Genomic DNA, 18,054 nt, shown 5'->3' on the forward strand with positions numbered 1-18,054 from the left:
TAGCATGTCTGATAGTTTAATCATTGTTGATCTTTCTTTAACTAGCTAGCTTGCTCTCTGAGTTCCTCTGACGACTGATTCGTTTCAATTCTAAGATCATGAAAGTTCCAAGCGGAGGAAAATGAATGAATGGATGGACATTTTGGAGCTCTATTTAACACATCATCTGGTCTTGAAGCATTAGAGAGTTGTCTCTTTGCCTAATAAACATATCAGGGAACAACAAATGTTTGTGGATCGAGTGTTGACATAGTGCTCAAAGAGCTGGAAGACATCTGCAATTGCACGCATATCAGCAAAGAGGAGGTGAGTTTGATTCTTTCGCTCCAATTTTGTCTTACTCTCCAATGTTTGTTTTGGGTCAAACTCTATTTGGTGGCAGATCTAGACAGTTTGCTCAAAGGGTGTAGACACTTTTTTTTTTAAATCAAGTTTTCCTGCATTATAATTTTTTCCTTTCTGTTGAACTTATAAGGGCATTTCAGTTGACGTGCCTGTCATTTTATCCTCAACGCAACAGGCTACAGTTGTCCAGCGTAAGTACATTTACTGATTCATTACTTGCTTTGATGAGAGTATTGTACTTCTCATTTTTATATTGGAAAAAATATTTTTTTATATTTTTATTTTATTAATACTGAATTTGGTATATTCAGTTCTGTTGTTATTTAATATTTCTCTGATTGTTGTTTTAAATCCTGTTTTACTTGTACCACAATTTGAGAATCAGTTGGGTAGAAAATAACACAAATGAAAGGAGTTTTGAAGTACTATTATTATTATTATACTATTTTATTATTGGATTGGTTCAGTTTTGTATGTAATGTTGACATTAACTTACTTTATTGGCATAAATTGATCACTCAGCGTTGATGAAGGAAATGACAGCGTAATTTCTGGTTGTTTGTATTAGATCAATTATTTATGAAATTATGGATTCATAGGGATGTGCACTTAGGGAAATTAAGGTTGCAATTGCGGCAACAACAAATGCAGTATACGAGACAATATTGGAAATTGCAGCACAGCACGCAGAGTGAATAGTTTTAAATAAAATACAATAATAAAGTATGATTTTTTTAAAAAGGCAAAAAAACACAATACTAATTTATGCCCTTTTTCTAACAGCACTTCCGGGAACCTACGAAGCTTTATAAAACACGTACACCACACGTAAATTAAAACTACAGTCCCACAGAACATGAACGAAAAGATAGAAGAAGTATAAAGAATAACATTTGGAATTAAAAAATATAAATAAAAAACATCTCACTCAAGTCTGTCTTTCATATGAATTGTTTTTACTCCTAACTTATTTTACGCGAAGGGGGACGCCATCTTGGGAAGGTCAAGGGTTAGCGAACTTTCGCTGACTTTCGGAGTTGAACATCCGGGTTCACGGTGCATTCAAGTTACGTTTGTTTGAATGGGGAAAAAAGCCACTCGGTCCACTGCTTTGTTTTGTAACCTTTGAAAAAGGAGGTATTTATCGCTTTAGCTAACTAGTCACCCTTTGGTATAGCTTTTCGTTATTAACTTGATTAATATTTAATTTTAGGTTGTTATTTGTTTTTGTTGTTCTGGTCAGAGAGTTCATTTTTCCAAAACAGAAGATGGATTCAGTGAGGATCAAGGCAACGAACAGGTCAGACGACACCCAAAAGTAAAACAATGTTATAATAATATTATATTTTATTTAAGAACAATGGTTTCCTACCGAAATGTATTTGAATATTAAGTATTTATTTGGACTTTAGTTTTTAATTAACATCATATTCTTATTTATTATTAACATTATTTATTATTCTTAATTATTACAACTATAATGTCACAAATATAAGATTATGACCCCTTTTTAAAAACTCAAAAATGTACTTTGTCAGTAACAATTAACCAACAAAAAAGACATGAGAGGTCTTTGATTACATTATTTTGTATGCTAACTGGCTAACACCCCCCCAGCTGTTATGTGAGAGTGACAGGAAGAAAAGCTGTGAATACAGTCATCAAGGCCACACCGGAGTGAATGAATAATGGCTTCACTTCATCGTGAAGCGCTTTGGGTGCCTTGAAAAATGCTATAAAACTGAATATGTTATTATTATTATTATAATAAATAGGTTTGAGCTTCATAGAGCATAAAAAACAGTAGTAGAAAGAGCGGGAAAATGTAACAAATAGTTAAATATGACACCCCTGTACACATGTACAACTATTGTAAATATTTTGCTTTGTATTACCTTGTATATTACTTTGTATTACCTTGACTTTGCACTTTCTCTATAATGGAAAACGTTCAAATGCCAGCCTTGCTAGTTTGAGTGTTACTTCATTGAACTGTATGGGTAACGGTAATGGTTTAGCGCGTTTACATAGCAGTGCAGGTGTCTGAAAAGGAGAAGGAAGAAGCAGAGCTAAAATTCTATTGTAATGTATTTTTTAAAAGCTGCTAAGTAACTTTTTTTCCATTTCTCCAAGCCCCGTTCTTGTACACAATCCTTACCTCCAGAGGATGAAAGATGACTTCCTGTACCACTTCAACCTGGGCAAAGGAACACACAACCTTCCCGCTCTGTTTGGTGACACCAGAGTAAGATTTTGCAAAGTATTCACCAGGGGCGTCACTAGGTTCTGAGGACCGGGGGGGTGGACATAAAAAAAAAATCCAAAAAACAAATAAGGAACAAGAACCGGGATATAACTTTCCCACTTTTGCACAGATTTAGTAGAAATACTCAATTGTTTTAGGCCACCATTAAATGTACACAAGTACACACAATCTATACTGCAAAACCGCTGCTCAAGCTCTGCAAGTGGACAGTGATCAATTATATAATAATCATTATTATAATATTAATTAGTGTATTATTATTACTATCATCATTATTCTTTTTTATTATTACTACTATATTAGGCTTGTATTAGCCTACTTATTGGCTTGCTTATTAGCCTGCTTTTGCCCTATTATATGAAATTTGTCTGAATTTTTTTGTAAAAAAATAAAAAATAAAAAATAAAAAAATACATTATTTAGGGGGGATTATTTTTTTATAATTTTTTAATATATGTTTTTATTTTTATTATTTAGGGGGACTGAACTCCCCCTATAATAGGCCTAATGACACCTCTGGTATTCACATATGGAAAAAACATGCATACGGTGGTCATCTTTTGTGTGTGTGTGTGTGTTACCTGCAGTTTGTGTGCGTCGGGGGCAGTGCATGCCGAATGAAAGAGTTCATCGAGTACATAGCCGTAGAGCTTGGCATGGAAGATCCCCAATCAAAGTACCCCAATATCTGTGCCGGAACAGATCGCTATGCCATGTACAAAGTTGGGCCTGTACTCTCTGTCAGCGTAAGTAGAAGCTAACCTGCACGGCGCACTCAAAACTATAAACAAAACATGAATAAAAAGTGTTTTTTTTTGTGTGTTTTGCAGCATGGAATCGGCATCCCGTCCATGTCAATCATGTTACATGAGCTGATTAAACTCCTCCATCACGCACGTTGCCAGGATGTTACAATAATACGCATTGGGACATCAGGTGGAATAGGTAAGGTTAGAATTATTTCATATTCTTTTTGTTACCAACCAATTGGAGACAAATGACCATCACTCAACTGAGGAAACGCAGTTTGTTAGTTTCACCACAAGAGGGGACTCTCGGTCTACAAATGTCATCAGTATAATTCATCCATACATTTTCTATACCGCTTAGGTGTTGCGGGCATGCTGGAGCCTATCCCAGCTGTCTGGGACCACACTCACATTCATACCTATGGACAATTTGGAGTCGCTAAATTACCTTAAAAAAATGAAATGCATATATATATAAGCACATTTTTCGCACGGTGGACGAGTGGTTGGGGCGCAGGCTACACGGCTAGGGTTCAATTCCCCCACTCGGGCATCTCTGTGTGAAGTTTGCATGTTTTCCCACATTCCAAAAACATGCTAGGTTAATTGGCGACTCCAAATTATCCGACTATATTAAGTCATAGAAATGTCAAGGTGACTATAGGGGTGTTATTTCATATCTGGAGAGCTCTGACAATGTGAAAAAAATTAATCTAGAGTAACATAAACAGGTTTTATGTGGGGAAAAAATAAGGTGACTTAAAAAATTAATTAGCTTGCTAGCCGAGTGGTTAGCGCGCAGGCCTCACAGCTAAGAGACCCAAGTTCAATTCCACCCTCGGCCATCTCTGGGTTCTCTAGGTTAATTGGCGACTCCAAATTGTTCGGCTAATTGAGTCATAGAAATGTCAAGGTGACTATAGGGGTGTTATTTCATGTCTGGAGGGCTCTGACAATGTGAAAAAATATATCTAGAATAACATAAACAGGTTTTGTGTGGCGAAAAAAATAAGGTGACTTAAAAAATTAATTAGCTAGCTAGCCGAGTGGTTAGCACGCAGGCCTCACAGCTAGGAGACCCAAGTTCAATTCCACCCTCGGCCATCTCTGGGTTCTCTAGGTTAATTGGTGACTCTAAATTGTCCATAGGTATGAATGTGAGTGTGAATGGTTGTTTGTCTATATGTGCCCTGTGATTGGCTGGCCACCAGTCCAGGGTGTAACCCCCCCGCCTCTCGCCCAAAGACATGCCCACACTTGTTAGGATAAGCGGTAGATTGAAGCAATGACCGTGCCTTCTATTTAAAGCCTCATTGGGTTTTAGGCCTGAAGCCCGGGACCGTCGTTATCACCAGACAGTCCGTAGATGCAACATTCCTGCCCAAATTCGAGCAGCTGATCCTGGGGAAGACGGTTGTGCGTGATACTGATCTGGACTGCTTCCTGGCGGAAGAGTTGCTGGAGTGCAGCAAGGAGCTGGGCCAGTTTGAGACGGTCATCGGAAACACCATGTGCACGCTGGACTTTTATGAAGGTCTGCTTGGACTCGTGTCCGTATTGTTGTGTTGATTGTGTCTTACGAGGATTTTTTGTGGTGTCACTCAGGTCAGGGCCGTTTAGACGGGGCTTTCTGCTTGTACACCGAGAAGGACAAACAAGAATACCTGGCTAAAGCTAGGGATGCGGGTATCTGCAATATCGAAATGGAGTCCACCGTTTTTGCTGCCATGTGCAAACTGAGCGGCCTACGAGGTGAGAAAGAACATCAGAAACATTTCATTGCTGCGTTTTAACAAAAATAATCTTTCTTGGGTTTCTACCATTAAAGCGGCTGTGGTTTGCACGACATTACTGGATCGTCTGAAGGGAGATCAGCTGACGAGCTCCCGTGAGGTTCTCCACGACTACCAGCAACGCCCTCAGATCCTGGTAGCCCGCTACATCAAGAAGCAGCTGAAAGCCAAATAACTCCATAGCTAATGTAGCATCATAATAAAGCATTCGCTTTCATTCTATTCTATTCTTGACGTTAATAATAAATGTAATAATTGTGTTTTAAAAGACTGAAAATTGGGGGTGGAGTTTGTTTAGGCTCCCTGTGATGTCACAATGAGCCTGACTTCCTTATATGGGCGTTCCCAAATACAAGCTGTAGACCTGCTTTGTTCACCTGTTAGCACGGACTGCGACCAGTGGAATAAATTAAACCAGGAAATCCAGCTGGAATAGGTGCAGATTCTGGAAGCTCTAGAAAGCTTTCTACGTGTGTTATTGTGTGTCCACAACTCATAAAAAAAAAGAGTGTGTGGAGGACAAGACAAAATTTGAGGCAGGAAAATGAGCTCCAAACTAACCGCATTGTTTTTAACAAAATGTCAGTGTAGTAAAAATTCACATTTGAAGTCCAAAGACCAGAAACTGGGCATAATTCCAGTTAGCTAGTTAGCTTTCGCCGGCTAGGCAAAATGCAGCCTTTTATAAATTCACTTCCATAATTTTTTTTCAGCTCTATGCTACCAAACTGACATTGTTCTTTCCTCATAATAATATCAGTTTATTCTCATAAAATTATTTTTTCCTGGTTATAATTTTTGTCTTAATATTTTGATATTATTCTTATAATATTAGTAATTTTTGTGTATTTTTTTAAAATATAATTTTGCAACTCTTCTTGGAAAATTATGAACTTATTCCCATAATATTTTGTTTTTATTTTTGCAACATAGAACTTTAACTTTAAAAAGTCTAAAAAAAAACATTTTTAATATTCCAACTTCATCTACTAAAATGTTATTTTTCCTCCCAATATACATTTGTTTATAACTTTCCCCATTTTTTTGTTTTACTGTTTTCCTGTTCGTATTTTTAGCACGTGCTACCCGGCCGCACTTTCGACACTCCTGCGTTTAAGTTAACTCGTGTTACCTTATCCGCTGTTCAATCGCGCATGCGTCAAAGAACAGAGGAGGCGCGTGTCCGCTCGCCTCCTAGCTTCCTTCCTCCCTCCCTACCTTCCCATCCGCCCCTGTCCGCTGACTCAGTGCCTTAGCAGCATCTTCTTCCACCTGAGCAGAGCAGACATCCTCCTCTCCGGAGAAATACACTAACTACTTAAACAAACATGGCTAAAACAGCGACCGGTAAGCATTTTGTTACCTTTCACACCGAAAATAAGGAAGTGTAATGATTAGCGTTTGATTGATGGTTTTCCTGTTTGTATCCGCCCGCGTGCGTGTCGTCAGGCTAACTGTGATTATGCTTAATATGATTAAAAATCACTTTATATATCACGTGTTTAAGATATTGTGATATTCGTATTAATTATGTATACACTGAAAGCGATATAGCTTCCGGTTTATGTCCTCCATTTTGACAAATATTTCTACCAATTTCAATGCCGTCGTATTTCGTGTAAGACATTTCATAATGTAGCCACTTTTATTGACCCACTTGCGATTCGGGGTCCACGGGCACCAGATATGCAGCATAATGCAGACGGACCCCACCCAAGATGCTGATGCTGCCCACCATCATTGAGGCCTAGTGGGCGTCATCACTTTTTTTTCCACCCCTCTCACTGCTAGGCTACACTAGAGCTCAACAACGTTTTTATTATCCCTGTGAAATACACATTTTGAATGGGAATTACTTAATTACTTCATTAAAGCCATTAATTTAGTCAACTAAAATATTAGAAACTGTTGTCAGTGGCGACAACAACAATTGTGTCCTAATACTACGTCTCATAGTCTCATTTTGTCTTTACAAAGGATGATTTTAGGCTTTTCGGGTCATAATTTTTGGTGTGTTATGGCTTAGGTGCCTTGCTCAAGGACAGTTACAGCAATTGGATTAGAATTGTTCCATTGTGCCATACTGCGAAGGGCCAGGGATATAAGGCTTTATCAAATGGCTAGCAAAGCACTGTATTAATATGACTCAAAGATCCTTTGTATAACAGGACCTCTTTGTTGGGTTCAGTAGCAGAGCCAGAAATTCGTCATCAAGCTGAGACCATTGCTCACATAAGTAGATACCTGAAATGTCTGGATGGCCAGTTGGCAAAAACTGTAGTCAAAGATCCTCTATAAAGGACAGAAAAACGCGTCTGTTGCAGGTCGCAGATCCTCGAAACGTGACAGGATCTCTCCTCAGTTTAGACGGAGCTACTGCAAATAATTGGGTCAAAGATCCTTTATAAGTGACAGAGTCACTCATCTGTTTTGAAAAAAGCTATACTACAAAATTTGGTATCCAAAGATCCATTATATGACAGGAGGACTACTCCCAAAGATCCTCTAGATGTGTCAGGAGCGCTCATCTGTATCAAAGAATCTATGCGAAAATGCAGCAAGTTAAAGATCCTCTATAAGTGACAGAGGCGCTCATCACTTTTGAAGAAGCTACTACAAAATTTGGTATCCAAAGATCCATTATATGACAGGAGGACACTCCCAAAGATCCTCTAGATATGTCAGGAGCGCTCATCTGTATCAAATAATCTATGCGAAAATGCAGCAAGTTAAAGATCCTCTATAAGTGACAGAGGCACTCATTGCTTTTGAAGAAGCTATACTACAAAATTTGGTATCCAAAGATCCATTATATGACAGGAGGACTACTCCCAAAGATCCTCTAGATGTGTCAGGAGCACTCATCTTTATCAAAGAATCTATGCGAAAATGCAGCAAGTTAAAGATCCTCTATAAGTGACAGAGGCACTCATCGATTTTTAAGGACTGCCAATGCATCAGCCAGAGATCCTCTATACACGACAGGAGCGCTATTCTGTTTGGAAGCCAAAGATCGTCTATATGTGACAGGAGTGAGGACAGAGTGGCGCATCATATTATTGTGGTCACATGATGCAGGAAATAGCTGATAAGTCAGCAGGAAATGAAGTCACTTTACACACGCGCCCGTCGTCCTTATCCACCGTGACAGGAAATTGAGCCGCTATATTCTGCCCCGGCAATACCTGGTGTGTATATTACTGTTCTCAAACTGCGGTGCAGGTACCACTGGTGGTACACAGGCTCCATTTAGTGGTACTCCACTGACTTTGCACTTGGCTTCACTCTATTACGCTTTTCAAAAAAATCAATGAATTCATAAATCATGCTGTTTTGTGATTGAAGATGGCCTGTTATTAATTAAAAATATGTATATTTAATTAAATTTGTATATGTATTATTTTTGTGCTAACGTATGAGTCTATGTTTGCTATTTTTATTGATAGACATATATAAACACCACTATCATGCTAGTTGTTGGCATGCTAGTGTTGGAATGTTAATATTAGCATAGTAGCATTTTTAGCCATTTTCATGGGTAGACATACATGCACACCTTTATGCTAGTTGTTAGCATGTTTACAAAACATACTAACATAAGCATACAAGCATTTTTTGCGATTTTTAGGAATGTAAACTTAAGCAGACACTTAGCATGTTAGCATGCTAACAATTATACTAACATTTTCAGAGCCAGACACAAAAACAAGCACTTGCTATGATACTATGTTAGCATATTAGCATTGTTAGCATTCTTTACGTGTTACGTGTTAACAAGCTAACATAACATAGTAGCATTTTTGCTATTTTTATTGGTAGACATATATAAACACCAATATCATGCTAGGTGCATAGCCACCAATAGCATGCTAGCGTTGGTATGTTAATGTTAGCATAGTTGCATTTTTAGACGTTTTCATGGGTAGACACTTTTATGCTAGGTGTTAGCATGCTAGTAGCATTTTCATAGGTGGACACTATTATGCTAGATGTTAGCATAATGTTAGCATGCTAACGTTAGCATGTTTACAAAACATTAACGTGAGCATACAAGCCTTTTTTGCGATTTTTATGAATATGAACTTAAGCTGACACTTAGCATGTTAGCATGCTAACAATTATACTAACATTTTCAGAGCCAGACACAAAAACAAACACTTGCTATTATACTATGTGTTAGCATATTAGCATTGTTAGCATTCTTTACGTGTTACGTGTTAACAAGCTAACATAACATTTATTGGTAGACATATATAAACACCACTATCATGCTAGGTGTTGGCATGCTAGCGTTGGTATGTTAATATTAGCATAGTTGCATTTTTAGACGTTTTCATGGGTAGACACTTTTATGCTAGGTGTTAGCATGCTAGTAGCATTTTCATAGGTGGACACTATTATGCTAGATGTTAACATATTAACGTTAGCATGTTTACAACACATTAACATGAGCATACAAGCATTTTTTACGATTTTTATGAATATGAACTTAAGCAGACACTTAGCATGTTAGCATGCTAACAATTCTACTAACATTTTCAGAGCCAGACACAAAAACAAACACTTGCTATTATACTATGTGTTAGCATATTAGCATTGTTAGCATTCTTTATGTCATTTAAAAGTTTTCATTGTATGTTTTCATGATCAAGGAATTTAAATATGGAATAAATGTCGTGCTAATATTTATGGGCGAAATCAAAACATGCATGGGGGAGCTATGCTGTTTGTCGGAGGTCTGCGTTTTTTTCATATGAAATAAAAAAAAAAAAATTTTCTTGAATATTTTTGTAATATTAGCATTAGACTGTGAGCGTATTCCTTCTCATAGCGTAGCATCACTTCAAGCCAAATGATAGCCGTCGAAACCAAAGAGCCTCTTTGGATGAATTATTCAACAAGGGGCCATTTTGAGGACGTTTTAGCGTACGCTGAAGTTGTCGACATCAGCAAAGAGGCGCTGTTTACAGTTGCTGGTGATGAATCACACAAAGTGACTCACCTGGTATTGTGTTGATGTTCCTCCTGCAGCGTACAAGGAGAAGATGAAGGAGCTTTCCGTCCTCTCGCTCATCTGCTCCTGCTTTCATCCGGAGACGCGCAACAAGCTTGCACGCGAGTTTGAAGGTAAGAAAAGAATCACTTCTAGTATTAGTATTAGTAGTATTAGTAGTAGTAGTATACAGTTAATACGTACTCATCATTGACAGACATGGAAGTGAAGCCAATCAACAAGCGGGCCTCCGGGCAGGCCTTCGAGGTGATCCTCAAGCCCCTGTCTCCAGTATCAGAAGTCATCCACAGCCTGGCATCTTCTCCCAAGAGAGACATCTCCTTGGATGACATCGAGAAGAAACTGGAGGCGGCCGAAGAGCGGAGAAAGGTGACTTCATCATCCATCTCAAAAAGACAACAAACAATCACAATTTATTTTTCTTCTTCTTTTGTTTTTTTATTTTTAGTACCAAGAAACTCAAGTGCTGAGGGCTTTGGCGGAAAAGCGAGAGCACGAGAGGGACGTGCTGTTCAAGGCCCTGGAGGAGAACAACAACTTCAGCAGGATGGCCGAGGAGAAGCTCCAGATGAAGATGGAGCAGATCAAGGAGAACCGAGACGCCCATTTGGCCGCCATGCTGGAGCGTCTACAGGAGAAGGTGATGGACGCCTGCAAGGCACCGCACTGCTGGGGGGTCAAAATGATGGAACACACAAGAAAAGAAAAAAAGTTTTTTATTTTAATAATTTTTTAAAATAATTAATTAATTAAATACATTTTTATTTTATTTTTTTTTTTATTATTTTAATTTTTTTTAGTGTTATACTATTTACTATTACAGGAATAATATAATATTAAATATAATTTCATTAGAAAACAGTAGTAACTACATTTATTTATGTAAAATAATAATATTACAGAGTATATATATATATAATATTTCATACCCAGTATACTAGTATGTATAGTATGACTAATACCATATATTAGTCATACTAAATATAAAATTTATTAGCAATAAAATTCAAATTTTATGAAAACGTCTAGTTTTTAAAAAATGGTGGCCACCAACCACTCACAAGTCTTTATTGTAAAAATAATAATATAAGAAAATATAATATAAAAAATACTAATAAATGAAAAAATACTAATAAATAAAAAATAGTAATATAATATAAAATATATAATTAATAAAAATATAAAAAAAGATATTTAAAAAATATAATATAAAATAATAATATAAAAATTGTAATATAATATATTTTTTTATATAATATAAAAAATTGTAATATACTAGAAAATATAAAAATATATTGGAAATATATATCATGCTAAGACACCAACCACTTATATACTGTATATCTTAAATAAATAATATAAATAAATAAATATTAATAAATAAATAGAATTACTGCATGAAAAACTATGATGCGATTGTAATATTTATATGTGCACATAGTTTTTATTTCTTGAGATAAAAGCAGAAAACAACAAATATAATAATAGGAATATTATCAATATCATATTTCTATATTTTATATTTGCCATATAAAACATGTCATTTCTCACCAGGAGAGACACGCAGCGTTGGTGCGTAGGAACAAAGAGCTGCGGGACGAGCTGACACCCTGAGGGGACGCACGGACGGACGCACGGATCCATCCATCCTCACCCAGTTCCCCTTCATCCATTCGCTACCCACCCTGCTCTCAAGAGCCCTCTACAGACACGCAAACCTGGAAACCCCGAGAGGTGGAGGACCTCACCACCAATCACACAACACTCACCTGTCAATCAATTATCCCCTATCCGTCAGTATTAGTTCGGATTTCTTGATTTTACAGAGGGATCTTATTTTGTAAATATGATTTATGGTTTCTTCACTGTAAGTTGGATGTAGACGACGTTTGCAATGTATTCCTGATGCTGATGATGTTTTATGTCACGCGTACCTAATATACAGACCAACACCTGTATTGTCATCATGCACGCTTTGGAATGTATACAATACAAACAAACCTGCTATGAATGTGACTGGCGCTTTATTTCTTATAGGATTAGGAATATCTTCAACCTCTATTTCTATATTAAAATATACATTCAGTCTCTTTTTTTAATGTACATTGTGTCAACCCCCCCCTTCATAAATTTATCTGTGAAAGCTTTGCTTAATGAATAAACATTTGGGGTTCTGTGAACGTGACATGGCATCACATGACTTTCTGTGCTAGTGTCATAGAGTCGATATAATGCTAATAATGACACACTATTAACGTCATTATCCATAGAGTAGATGTTGCGTTGAAAAGACAATTCTCTACTCCACCGCTAGAGAGCAGTAAAAGCATTCACTTCATTTATGACGCCTTTAACTTCCCATGAGTTCAAACGTTCAAGAGGATGACGTTGGCGTGCTAATCAGATGATGCTAATCAGTGCAATATAAAATAAATACAGTTAACCCTTGACCCTTAAAAAACAAAAGCTTCAGGACTTTACCAACTCAATCATGTGATGAAAGATACATCTCAAATGAGAACATCTATATTGGAAAGACGTTGCGGAAATGATAAAACGTTGTCAACTGAAGACAGCACAGGTAAGCTAGCTGCTATGCTACTGTATGTTATCCATGAGGCGCTCAGTTGCAGTGCAGCTTCTGGCCAGATGGTGGCGGTAATGTGCCAGTTGTGTCAGTTGTTTAACAAGCTCACAGAAGATCAGAAGAGGACATTTAACTACACCTAGGAATGGAGACGTTTTTAAAACGAAAACATTAAGACTAAAATGGTGCCAGTCCCCTTAAAAGACTACATTTTTACGTAAGTGAACTTCATCAAGAACGGTTTTTATTGATTTATTGATTTTTATTATTTTTTTAATTAATAAGCCTGACTTAACATTTTTTCCTGCTTGATTTGTTCCATGAATTATTAGCAAAAGTTAATATAAAATTAATAAAAATCTTTGTGATGATCATTATTATGGTCATTATTCATTAAACTTTATTCAGGTTTTAGCTTGTTAGCTTGTTAAACTGAGAGTGTATTTGATTTATTATTGAAAACAAATAAGAACAATTAAATCTATAACGTGTTAATATTTAATGGGCCACTCTGCACTGACAAATGTGGGTTAAAAAAGGTTAAGAACACCTGTATTAGACAATCTTATTTTCTAGCTGAGCAGTGTGCGGAGGACAGGATTCTGCTTACCATCATGGCGGCCAAACTCGTGCAGTGTATAATAAAATACGGAAGTGGATGAGGAGCAACACGCTAGTTAATTCGTGCTGTTACAGGGAGCTGCTAATATTAACAGATATATGTTCTGAATCATGCTTTAAAATTTAAGTCAAAAGTGAACAAATTGAGAAAGTAATCATGGAAAATGTACTCACACGCGGTTTTATTGACAGCTCCGCCACAAAATAGGCACTGGAAAGTTTTGTGTTGCAGTGAAATGCGTCCAAGCGGAAACAGCGGTTAAGCTGAACTACTGTTCTGCACCACTGTCAAAATGTCCCCCCCCCAGCTGTGGGGGTGGCCATAGATCACCAGGTGGGCCGTCGATACCTCTTTATTAATTTTAAAAAAATAAAAAAATAATGCACAAAAAGCATAAAATGAATTAAAGTAAAATAAAATAAAAAATGTAAGAGTATAAATCCTATAAAGCGCCAATTTAGTATATGCTTTAATAAAATTTAATGTAAAAGCGCAGAACACATTCAAACAACAACAAAAAAGCTAATTTGTAATTCTCTATAGCCCTCAGATGGGCTGTCAGGGAATTATTATTATATATATTATATATATATATGGTCGCCATCCAATCACATTTTAATTATTTGTTACAAAAATTAATATTAATACAAATTTGTATGAATTAAAGACCTTGAAAAAGCTAAATCCTCTTCCTGAATGGAAACGTGGTGATTGTGATGAATGTCACAAAAAAGTCACAAAAGTTCCATAAAAGTGTGACACCGGTGGCTCCACAATAAAACGGTCCAAGAAATATCACCGTGATGGCGGCGGAGCGGTGATTTAACGGTCGCAGCTGCCTCCTGCCGTATGTCGCCATTACTTGTGAGCGCCTTTCCTCCATTGTCCGCATCCTGTTCACACTATTGTCTCCGCTTTGGACCAACCCAAGGCGGTGAGGTCAGGGCAACATTGTAAAGGATTTCCTGTGTGCGCTTAATGATTTCCTGTCTTTTCAGCAGGGTAACAATACACTTTGGATTTGGTTACTTACCTGGCACGCAGTGAAGGAATCACTGTTCAAGCCCATAAAAATGAAACCCTTGATTAGTTTCTTATTAGCTTTTATGGATATGCTCCAATGTGTGCATTTTTTCAATTTTGTACATTTTCCAATGTGATTTATTGATAGAAAAATATTACAAATACAAAAAAAAGTGTGGCATTGTCAGGAAGTTAGTTTCCAAAAGTAGGCTTGGCTCATTTCCGTCACGCTATATTAAATACATCCTTGACAATCTCACCGCTAAATGTGTCCTCAAACAAGAAGAGTGCATGTTATGTTTGCTAAATCATATTTTTATCATGAATAAAATACAATCATCCAGAGTTCTTCTTCTACACATGGCGTTGTTTCTATGCAATCAAATGAGGCCAGTTCACCTGTGTGGGTTCTCGCTATGATAACAGACGCTCGAGCGCCGGTGGGCCCACAGCTCAGCTGTCGCCCTCAGTCCAGTTGTCGTCTTCAGAAGGCCCCAATCTCTGTGCCCCAAGGCCTGTACGGCTTGGGTAAAGTGGGAGGGGGGGTGATTGTGCCGAGTGTCGCCGGGGAGACGAATGGGAAAGCACCGAAGGAGAGCGGGAAGGCTGAGAGCGAGGAGAGGGACGACAGTAAGGGCGGCGACACCTTTGGCACGTTGGGAGGCACCCTGAGACACTCCGTGGGGGGCATTAGCCTGGACGTCGCCGAGACCTCTAAGGCGGCGGAAGAGGACGTCGAAGATGGTCGACTGTTTCCTCTGGACGCGGGTGTCCTGCCTTGCGGGGGTTGTAGGAGGAGGTGATGGGGGAGCGGAGCGGGGGCGGCACCGTAGGCGGAGCCCCAGGCTAAGTGTTCCAGTCCGGCCTGCACCTCCCTCTGAGAGGCGAAGTTGCTCAGGTGGGACACGAGGCGTACGCGGAGGGGGTCCGTGCTGTCCCGGCCCTCCATGATGCTCAGGAAGCGAGCCGTCTCGGCCAAACACTCCCTGAAACCCAGGCTGCGGTAATCCTTCGCCAGGGCCTGAGCCTCAAAATAACCTGATGGCGACACGGGCACAAAGTTACACGCATATCATACCGTGTCCATATCATATCATATCATACAACATATAACTATCATATAACATACTATAGTATAACATAGCATCTTCTTTAATATCATATTGTAGCATAACAGCATATCATACCCTATCATAACACATACTGTGTCCTACCATATCACATCATACCATACAACATATCACACTGTTTCCTATCATATCATAACATACTATAGTATAACATAGCATCTTATTCCCTATCATATTGTAGCATAACAAAGCATATCATACTATATACTGTGTCCTACCATATCACATCATAACTTAGTATACTACAACATATCACACTGTTTCCTATCATATCATAACATACTGAGTTTAACATAGCATCCTCATATTGTACCATAACAAAGCATATCATACCCTATCATGCTATCACATACCATACTTTGTCCTATCTATAACATATACCATATCATACCAGGTCCTATAATGTCATACATATCCTAGCATATCATACCTTACCTATTTACAATTATATACACCATAAAATAGCATATCATACTTCATATTCTTTCCTATAATCATACCATAACACAGCATATCATACCCTATCATACCATAAAATATCATATTCTCTCATGTACTATAACATATCAGCATATCATACACTTTTATCATACAATTTTCTATCATATTATAATACCATAGCAAAGCATATCATACCCTATCATACTATACATGACATATCATAACATAGCATACCATGTTATATCCTAGCAATATCATGCTGTATTAAAATGTGTTGTATCATACTATATCATACCATAATAAAATCATACCTATCATATCATACCTTATCATACCATATAACTTCATATCATGATCATATCATAGCCTGTTACAGGGGTGTCCAAAGCTTATTGTTTTTAATTTTTCAAAATGTAAGCAGAAGAAGAAGAAGAACCATTCTTTCATTTTCAGTGTTTGGACAACCCTGGCCTATTATTATATAATGCCCAATTATGTCATCTTTAATGATATATCATATTGTACCTTATTATATGATATGAAAATGTATCTTACCTTTGCCTCCGGATGCATGCAGCATCTTTAAATGGTCCACTGTCATTTGCAGGATTTCTGCTTTTTCCAATTTGGCTGATCCCTGAACAGTCAAGCAATTGAAAAGTTAGTAATTAGTCCGTTTTCAATGAGTGCAGATTAAAAAAAAAACATTTTAATACATGTCTGCTGTATTAAATGTTGGTATTTAACTCAGGTTGTGAGCTTAAATGACACAAACAAATCACGTGAGGCATATGGTGATGCGTTCATGAAGCTCGTTGCGGTGTTACCTGTTTCTCAAAAGCACTTGGCACCAGTCTTCTCAGCTCAGATAAACTGTTATTGATGCGGTCACGTCTCCTTTTCTCGATAATCTACAATCAATAATAAAAAAAAAAGGATTTAGTCCAATTAAGTTGAAGGGAAGTAGTAAAAGTAGCCGGAAGAAGCACTCACTCCTCTGCGTCGTTTTCTGGCTTGAACCTGAGTTGTAGTCGGAGGTGACGCGGAGCCGTGACAGTCAGCTGGACTGGAGCACAATGACGACGTTCAATTAAAAATAATCACAATAATAAGTAATAAAAAAGAAGGAAAATGGCGAACAAACCCATTTTCGTCCCCGCTGTCTTTCTCCACTTCAATGTTGTCATCCAGGTCGCTGTCGGACGAGCTGTAAGTGTGGCTTCTCTTCATGTTTTGTCGCACAGCAACCTGCTTAGCACTGGCGGCAGCTCTCAGCAGGGACGTCGCTTCATGCACTCCGCGGGGGGCGGGGTCTCACTCGAGAGGTGGGCGGGGCTTAGGATTGTCACGTTTGAGTAGGAGTGACGTCAGTGTAGTTTTTTTTTTTAGTTAGCATATCTTCTGTTTTTGTTGTAATATCTTTATTTACTTCTCACAGTTTTTTTAGGATCATATTGAAATGTACTTAAATTATTTAATTGTACTTTAGTAAGATTAAAAAAAAGGTTTTCTCGAGGAAGGGTGTCCAAAGTGCGGCCCGGGGGCCCAGGTTTGCTAATGCACATTCTAAAAATACAATTAATTAAGAAAATTAAAACAGAAAAAAGGGGCAAAAATTAAAATAAATCATAATAATAATGCGCTTTGTCACTGATAAAATGAATAAATTCATTTTAAAAATGTATAACAAATATAATATATAATTAATATATACATTTATATTTATATATTATTATACATTTTTAATAAATAGGGTTAGGGTTAGATATATAAAAAAATATATAAATATATATAAATAAATAATAAATATATAAATATAAATATAAATATAAATATAAATATAAATATAAATATAAATATAAATATAAATATAAATATAAATATAAATATAAATATAAATATAAATATAAATATAAATATAAATATAAATATAAATATAAATATAAATATAAATATTTTTATAACAAAAATTACATATGTTTTTCTGCATGCATCCCTCAGTATCAGATTGACACTTTTGCTATTTTTGGTCTGTTTTTTTTATGTTTATTTCTTCATATTTATTCAGCTTTTTTGTTGTGTTG

The 18,054-nt window shown here is 37.1% G+C and overlaps 3 protein-coding genes across 10 annotated transcripts; 2 read left to right on the plus strand and 1 right to left on the minus strand.

Annotated features, from left to right (window-relative positions):
* Window positions 1-518: 518 nt before the first annotated feature.
* On the plus strand, window positions 519-5,375 carry upp1 (uridine phosphorylase 1). Of its 8 annotated transcripts, none has more exons than XM_058085525.1 (8): window positions 519-536; window positions 1,589-1,645; window positions 2,479-2,590; window positions 3,199-3,357; window positions 3,442-3,556; window positions 4,685-4,894; window positions 4,966-5,112; window positions 5,189-5,375. In XM_058085525.1, exons 2-8 carry the CDS (start codon window positions 1,614-1,616, stop codon window positions 5,326-5,328), a joined length of 915 nt encoding a protein of 304 aa, XP_057941508.1. In that variant the 5' UTR covers window positions 519-536; window positions 1,589-1,613; the 3' UTR covers window positions 5,329-5,375. The 8 variants fall into 8 exon arrangements, with proteins under 8 accessions (XP_057941508.1, XP_057941507.1, XP_057941503.1 ...); XM_058085524.1 differs by lacking the exon at window positions 519-536 and adding an exon at window positions 1,389-1,482; XM_058085523.1 differs by lacking the exon at window positions 519-536 and adding an exon at window positions 1,411-1,482 and having other exon boundaries at window positions 1,559-1,645.
* A 955-nt stretch (window positions 5,376-6,330) lies between these two features.
* Window positions 6,331-12,178, plus strand: stmn2a (stathmin 2a). The gene is made up of 5 exons (XM_058085529.1): window positions 6,331-6,500; window positions 10,185-10,280; window positions 10,364-10,536; window positions 10,616-10,807; window positions 11,722-12,178. The coding sequence occupies exons 1-5, from the start codon at window positions 6,482-6,484 to the stop codon at window positions 11,779-11,781; spliced, it is 540 nt and encodes a 179-aa protein (XP_057941512.1). The 5' UTR covers window positions 6,331-6,481; the 3' UTR covers window positions 11,782-12,178.
* Window positions 12,179-14,474: 2,296 nt separating this feature from the next.
* LOC131137067 (hairy/enhancer-of-split related with YRPW motif protein 1-like) lies at window positions 14,475-17,688 on the minus strand. The gene is made up of 5 exons (XM_058084590.1): window positions 17,115-17,688; window positions 16,964-17,036; window positions 16,798-16,881; window positions 16,526-16,607; window positions 14,475-15,437 (listed from the first exon to the last, which is right to left on the minus strand). Exons 1-5 carry the CDS (start codon window positions 17,198-17,200, stop codon window positions 14,884-14,886), a joined length of 879 nt encoding a protein of 292 aa, XP_057940573.1. The 5' UTR covers window positions 17,201-17,688; the 3' UTR covers window positions 14,475-14,883.
* Between the last annotated feature and the right edge of the window lie 366 nt (window positions 17,689-18,054).

The sequence above is a fragment of the Doryrhamphus excisus genome, chromosome 10 (genome assembly GCF_030265055.1).
Source record: "Doryrhamphus excisus isolate RoL2022-K1 chromosome 10, RoL_Dexc_1.0, whole genome shotgun sequence".
Classification (NCBI taxonomy): domain Eukaryota; kingdom Metazoa; phylum Chordata; class Actinopteri; order Syngnathiformes; family Syngnathidae; genus Doryrhamphus; species Doryrhamphus excisus.

Coding starts and splice junctions, on each gene's coding strand:
- upp1 (XM_058085520.1), top strand. CDS start 1,614: ATGGATTCAGTGAGGATCAAGGCAACGAACAGGTCAGACGACACCCAA. Junction 3,557..4,684: donor TGGGACATCAGGTGGAATAG/GTAAGGTTAGAA, acceptor ATTGGGTTTTAG/GCCTGAAGCCCGGGACCGTC. Junction 5,113..5,188: donor CAAACTGAGCGGCCTACGAG/GTGAGAAAGAAC, acceptor CTACCATTAAAG/CGGCTGTGGTTTGCACGACA.
- stmn2a (XM_058085529.1), top strand. Junction 10,281..10,363: donor GCTTGCACGCGAGTTTGAAG/GTAAGAAAAGAA, acceptor CATCATTGACAG/ACATGGAAGTGAAGCCAATC. Junction 10,537..10,615: donor CGGCCGAAGAGCGGAGAAAG/GTGACTTCATCA, acceptor TTTTATTTTTAG/TACCAAGAAACTCAAGTGCT.
- LOC131137067 (XM_058084590.1), bottom strand. CDS start 17,200: ATGAAGAGAAGCCACACTTACAGCTCGTCCGACAGCGACCTGGATGAC. Junction 17,037..17,114: donor GACAGCGGGGACGAAAATGG/GTTTGTTCGCCA, acceptor ATTGTGCTCCAG/TCCAGCTGACTGTCACGGCT. Junction 16,882..16,963: donor CCAGAAAACGACGCAGAGGA/GTGAGTGCTTCT, acceptor TATTGATTGTAG/ATTATCGAGAAAAGGAGACG.